The sequence below is a fragment of the Hypomesus transpacificus genome, chromosome 11 (genome assembly GCF_021917145.1).
Source record: "Hypomesus transpacificus isolate Combined female chromosome 11, fHypTra1, whole genome shotgun sequence".
NCBI lineage: Eukaryota > Metazoa > Chordata > Actinopteri > Osmeriformes > Osmeridae > Hypomesus > Hypomesus transpacificus.
This window is the reverse complement of record NC_061070.1, coordinates 15,573,080-15,579,898: the sequence shown is the minus strand read 5'-3', so window position 1 is coordinate 15,579,898 and position 6,819 is coordinate 15,573,080. Positions and strand designations below refer to the sequence as shown.

Genomic DNA, 6,819 nt, shown 5'->3' with positions numbered 1-6,819 from the left:
TTCTTTACCAGAACAAAACCACATTAGGGAATTCTCTAGGGCCCAAAATGAGGGCCACTGCCATCGGATTATTTGTGTGTGTAAGTGTACAATACAGTGTGTGCATATTCATATGTGTGTGTGTGTGGTCTTGTTCCACAAGGATGGTAAACGAAAAAAATAATGTCCTTGTGGGGAAGGGGATTGGGGTTAGAAACAGTGTTAGGGTTAGAGTTACATAAAGGGTTGAGGTTAGGATTAAGGGTCAGGCATTACACAATTATGAATGAGGTGAATTGTCAGTCCTCTCTACGATAGTAAAACAAACCTGTGTTTGTGTGTTATGCGTGCAAGTGCCTGATGGATAGTATTTAATTCAGTTTTTAGTACACACAACAATAAAGTTCAACTTGATTGGCTGGCCAGAGAGTTCAGTTATTATTATGTCATCCTCTGGGTGGTGAATGCTGTTTCACTGGCAAACTGCCAAGAGGTGACTCATCAAGGGGGCTGGGTGTGGTATTGTCAGTTGCCACGTTAGTCTCCACCTCTAACGTATAGCTCTGGGCCCAAGCTCACGTCCACCTGCCAGGGCCAATTTTGAAACAAACACATCACCCCTGTTTAGGGAAGAGTTTGTGCTAACTACAATAACCTCTAAGAAGCTGCGGATTCCCTGGCAGACAACTCACAAAGTAGACAGGTGTTTTCTGTTGGTGGTTTTCTCCATTCCAAATGTTAATGTGTTGATGAATTATTCGTACTATGATAATAACATAGTAGTCTACAGTAATGCATTCATTAAGTAAGCAACATGGACTTTCTTATTAGAGATTACTAGTCGGAAGACTGCTCTCAATCTGACAAGTATCAATAGGATGTACTTATCTGGAGGAAGTGTACATTCTCTCAAATGATCACAAACGTTTTCTGGACAAAGGATTCAGCATCTGTTTCATATCAACACTGTCAATTAAATAGGTATGTTTTCCCAGTGGTTCATACTTAATTTACTTTATCTTGGGCCTTATTTCATCAGGATTGTGACTCAGTCCCCAAAGGATGCTGGTTATGGCTGTTCAACTGCAGAATGGCTGTGTCACGGCCACAGCCGTGCCCCCCTATTGTTTTTGGTTTTGCCCTGCCCTAGTGTTTCCCTGTCATTGTCGTCACCTGTCTCGTTCAGTTGTCGTTAGTTTCATTGTGTTCACCTGTGTCTTGTTTGTTTCTGTGTATTTAGGTTCCTGCTTTGTGTCCAGTCTTTGTCTTAGCATTGTCCTTTGTCCCTGCGTGTACCCTGTTTGTTTCCCAGTTTGAGAATTAAACCTGTGTTCCTCACTATGCCTTGGTACTCCCCTGCATTTGGGTCCAACCCCACCTCACGTCGTGACAGGCTGAGTGGTGAGGATTGTAGAAGTGCATTGGAGGTGGTTTGATGAATAACTATGGTCCTGTGAATAACCTTACTTAATAACAGAGCACTAGTTACATGCTATGCAATCCATGGGAACTGGTAAATACACAGTGTACATGGGAGGTAATACGTCAGACCGCGCACACGTCTGACATTTATGTTAACCATGCATTTAACCTAGATCATGTGTGTTGTCACGTTGAATTATCCTTCTGGTATGTGATGAGTGAGTTAAGCAGTTAGGAGAGAGTAACGGTGGGCTAGAGGGAGGGAGGAGAGAAAAAAGATGGAGTAGAGAGGGAGCAGTGGAGTAATGCACATGAATATGGGAATGTGGTTGTGGTACTGAAATGTGTTACACCAATTGTATCTGTTTTTGCGTCTGTGGCAAGAATTATCTTCACATTGAAAACAATCAGATGGAATTTAGTATTAAGTTCTAAATAATTGAAAATCGATTGACTTGATATGTCAATTTGCCAACCCTAATATACTGAAGAGTATTCTGTCTTCAGTTCTCCTGTACTCCTGTAAACTTGTTCAATCTAAGTCAACTATTGTGACTGGGTAATCATAAGATGAGTCAAGAGCAGCCCCCATGACGTGAAATAAGTCATTGCTGTTCGAGCAAAACTTAATTTTACCATAAGCTTAGTTCAAACTGAGCATGCCAAAAGCCAATGACGATCGCATCTATCCCGTTGGGATGTTATGACGTAAGAACCTAGATCGAATCTGATTGCCCTCCTGCCTGATGAAAAGTAATCCGATGTATAAAACGAGGGAGGTCTGTGGGTCCAGAAAGAGACACTAACCGGTGGGGAAGCATCTGATAGATTTTCAACTGTGTTCCAATACTACTTGGAAACTCACTGCCGCACAAAGAAGCGTTCAGAACCCTGGACAGCGCCAAAGAGAGAGGACCCGCGGATCAATTTTTTAAAGCACATGTAAGACCTTTTCTGTGATATTATTTTTAAGGCAATCAACAAAACAGATTATTTGCATATTCCAATACGTGTTTTCTTTCTTTTTCTATGGACTGGATGTAGCCTATAGTTTTGTTAACGTCTAATAAATGATTTTGCCTAACTTGAATTGAAAATTGTTCAAGCAAGACCAGATTGAATGTGAATATTCGTAGCATCTTTATCGATGTAGATGTTAAGCGGCAAAGTGCTCACCAACTCCTTTAAAAACTCGTGCGCAATTACGCATTTGTCTGAATAGTTGTAACATTCCTACCTCAGTGCTCAATTTGATCAACATGATAAAACCTGCAAAATAGTATTACATTGTTTAGAGAACGGTTCGCTTTTTAAGATTGTAATCGACGTTTGTATCAATCGATTTATTTTGTATTAAAACTCTGATGCGTAACAAGCATTGAGTTGTGGTTTGTGAGTTGTTTCATATTAATGATTCAAATTATGAATACATGTCATTGTATAGACTATACGATACCATCTAAACTCCCTGATTTCCATTGCAGGTTTAAAGCGATGGTTCAAAGAAACGGTCCCCAGTTGCTTCTCCTTATAGCCCTGTGCAGTGTGTTATATTCCCGGACTCTGAGTTTACCATATGCATCTACGAGGTAGGCTACGACTATAGAAGGCAACAATATAGTCTACATTGTTTTATTTCGTTTGTTCTTAAAGTTACTGCAGCCTACTATCTCCGCTGTGCAAGTTATCTTAATTAATACAATTATGAAAATGTGTTTATGAAAATCATTCACGGAATTTAGTAACATGTTGCCTAATCTATTGAAGTGAGGCTCTTTTCAGTAGTCTTCCGTTTCAGTTGCTTGTTTATACCTGACAAAAAAATTTACAATGTTTTGTAAATTATATTTGCTAGGTTTATATAATGCTATTGTAATTTGCTCTTTTTCTTGCCAGACCGATGCGACACGCAGACGGTCTCTTTACAAGCGGATACAGCAAACTTCTTGGGCAGTTATCAGCGCGACGGTATCTGGAATCTTTGATTGGGAAGCGCGTCAGGTGAGCAGTAGGCTTACAGGCGGGCGCTTGTCATTGGGAATTATGGATTTCGGAAGATAATTTCTGTTTCAAATGTAGTCGTAGATTCCATTAAAATATATATTTAGTGTCTAGATTTAATGCAGGCCTATATAAACTCTCATATCAGAGGACGTTGATTTGATCATATTTTCAAATAGGCTCTTTACATCGTTATAGTTTATGACATGCTTTGAGTAATCAATTTTATTGTCTGTACAATATTTGTTGCTGAGTTTCAATAAATGTACTATAGATAACTCTTGCGTGTTCAAATGAATTCATAGTATGAATGCACTGTCCATGATGAGATGTTGGACTGAAGAGGGTTATTGTTTGACCTATGTGTGTTCAGTGACGACATGATGGAGGACCAAGTCCCAGTGAAGCGACACTCAGATGCGATCTTCACAGACAACTACAGCCGCTTCCGCAAACAGATGGCCGTGAAGAAATACCTGAACTCAGTCCTCACAGGAAAAAGAAGGTTTGTACGCATGTGTGTGCGTGTGTGCAGTTTACATTTTTGTGTGAGGGAATGTTTGCTGTTCTTCGTGCCTCGTTTAAACCACTTCTCTTCTTTCTCCTCAGCCTAGAAGATCCTCCCAGTATTCCGGAGGAGTCCATAAACGACCCAACTTTTCAGGAGAGCTATGATGATGTCAATGTAGATCATCTTATAAATTTCCAATTGGTAGGTTAGGCTTCTCCCCTGTCATTGTTAGATTGGAAATCATGAATTATCAGTGCACCATCATTATACTTGTCCTTCCTACTCAATAATCTGTTTTCTCTCCTTCTCCATTTCTTTCTCCCCACCTGCCTTCCCTAACTTTCTTTTGCAGCCACTTTGAGGGAGAGCAGTGTGTGAACGCAAACCTCAACCACACATCTTCATTGACCTGCCATTCCAAAAATATTAAAAAGGACATCTGTAACTGACATGTGTCAGAGTCCAATGTGGTTATCTATCAAGTATATGTTTACATTGTATATAAGACACTTAAACTAAAGACTTAGCCCTTGATGATGCAGGCCGCAGTAAATAATATGTGACTTCACCTGATTGGGATAAATCTGCTGTTAGCAGGACCTCAGTACTCCGTAGATATAGCTCTGCACAGTATGGTTTAATCGCAAGAGCTTAAGCAGATGAGGACCACATTTGAAGCTATATTGATGCATACAATCACTTTTTATCCACTTAGAACAAAGCTATATCTGTGCATAAACCTGCCTAGAGCAATCTAGTGATGTAACTCACCAAATAAAAATATGTCTGTTTATTTTTCAAAGCTGAGTACTTTTGTAAGTAAATGCTGGTGTTAAAGATGTTCTGTCGAGAATAGTGTTACACAGGGATGCTTCCAGGAGTGACCAAGCAGCACCTCACACTTGAAGGCGCTCAACTTTGTTGATACAATCCTAATGATATGATTTAGAGGTTAAAACCTATTTTGCTTAGCAAGAAATCAAAGAAATCAATATCACTATTTTTCAGCCATCAAGCTCCAGTTGAAGACCAAATGATAACATTAGGAAAGCAGTTTAATCCTCATAAATAACTGTGCTTGTTACTCTGCAAGTACTCAAGATGAGCAATTAGAGGCAGGGAAAGTTTATTTCTTGCTGGGTTTTCTAGCTGTCAGTAACTTAAAATTAACACAATCATGATAAGGATACAGATGGTATTTCTACCATTACAACACATTGAAGATAGTTGAGAAAAGTCTCAAGTCTCTTATTCACGTAGATATTGTCTGTGGCATAAGATTACACAATTTAGTCTAAGGAGTTCTAGAAATAATTGTCTATATGATTCTGTAGATAGGTCATCCCTTTCTTGTCTTGTCATATTATGTCATGGAACGTAAAGTTAGTTAAATGTAAATGTGATCTCTTTGAGAAGGTCAAGGCCAAAGCATGAGAAGACAGTGAGAAAGAAATGTAAGACATAAAATGTTTACCATAGATAGTGGTCCTTTTCTACAGGATGTACCTTTCAATAGATCCAGATAATACTAATAAATAAATAACAGTTGCAAACATTCCCGTTGTTTCTCATTTTGTGATTATTTGGATTGAGGTCCTAACACATACAATATGCTGGGCAAGATAACACGGACTCAGTCATCGGTGACTTGTGCTCCAACTGGTTGAGCGTGCTGAAATCCCTGAAGCCAGCAACAAAAACATAGCTGTTTAAACATATGAGTCAGTGTGTCAAAATAGATGTTTGACTCATAAATGTCAGAAGGAATCTGTTATGGGGGAGGGGGTTGATAATGGTAGGGCCAAAGTCAATTATATTATCATCTTATTATAGGATTACATCTCTGTCCATACCTGTATGTACCAAAAAACAAAGATGGAATTACAACCGTGCAGGTCTGTGGAACCTCCATGACGTAAATATGACCAAACACAGTCAACAGAGACAGACACATACAAAATGACTTACATAATACAGCAAACCTGGGAGGGAAATGGTCAATCAGTCCCTGAAAGCATGTCTAGATTCCAAGTCTCACCATGGCCTGCATGAGGACAACTGGGAAATCGAATAAATCACATTTGGTTCAGGAATACCTCTCCTGTCATTGTGTGTGTGTGTGCTTGTGTGTCCACTCTCCAGTGCAAAGTGAACGATATGTGATTATTCCCTGCCTTGTGGAGAGGGCAGACTCATTAACTCTCATTACTGCTGATCTTAATGGCCCCACATCCCCCCTACCCCCAGCCCCTGAGAGTCAAAATAGAGAGGGGCTTGAGTGCTGTCAGACCCCAGTGTTTTAACTCAGGGAACACACTGCTTCTGGTGTCTGGGTGTGTGTGTGTGCGCGCTGTATGTTGAGGTTGGTGAAGGGGGGTAATTGTAGCTTTTCCTCCACTTAGTGAGTTAAACCTATCACTACAGATGTGCAGTGTGTGTGTGTGTTTATGGGATTTGTGCAGTACTCAACTGACCCATTCTACCCTGCTCTCATTCCATCCTTTTCCTTCACTGCCCCTCTCCACAAAACAGTAACTTTGTGAAGGGGGGCTGGAAACTATAGGCCAGGTTACAGGCTAAATTCAGGGGTGGGCCTTCCTGCCTGCTTCGCCACTCTACTTCCTGTTTCTTGCGTCTGGAGGGGTCACATGGTGTTGATGACAGTGGACAGGGGCAGGCCTTTGCGTCTGTGACATATGGCTCTGCAACAGGAGCCAATCACTCTACATTGGTGTCACATGATCTCATGCTTTGTCATACACCAACCAACCTGCAGCACATTTGGTGTATCTTCCTATATTTAAATAAATAAATTAGCGCAAAACCAAAACGTTTTTTTTCTTTAAATCTTGTTTTGACAAACTGAGCGCAAAAACAAGGGAAACAGTAAGCACCTGGTCGGTGAC

At 40.3% G+C, this 6,819-nt stretch overlaps 1 protein-coding gene across 1 annotated transcript; it reads left to right on the top strand.

Annotated features, from left to right (window-relative positions):
* The first annotated feature begins 2,184 nt into the window (after nucleotides 1-2,184).
* LOC124473823 (vasoactive intestinal peptide) lies at nucleotides 2,185-5,469 on the top strand. The gene is made up of 6 exons (XM_047029513.1): nucleotides 2,185-2,343; nucleotides 2,886-2,990; nucleotides 3,298-3,402; nucleotides 3,776-3,907; nucleotides 4,012-4,114; nucleotides 4,266-5,469. Coding segments are annotated over exons 1-6 (456 nt in total). The 5' UTR covers nucleotides 2,185-2,341; the 3' UTR covers nucleotides 4,275-5,469.
* The last annotated feature ends 1,350 nt before the right edge of the window (nucleotides 5,470-6,819 follow it).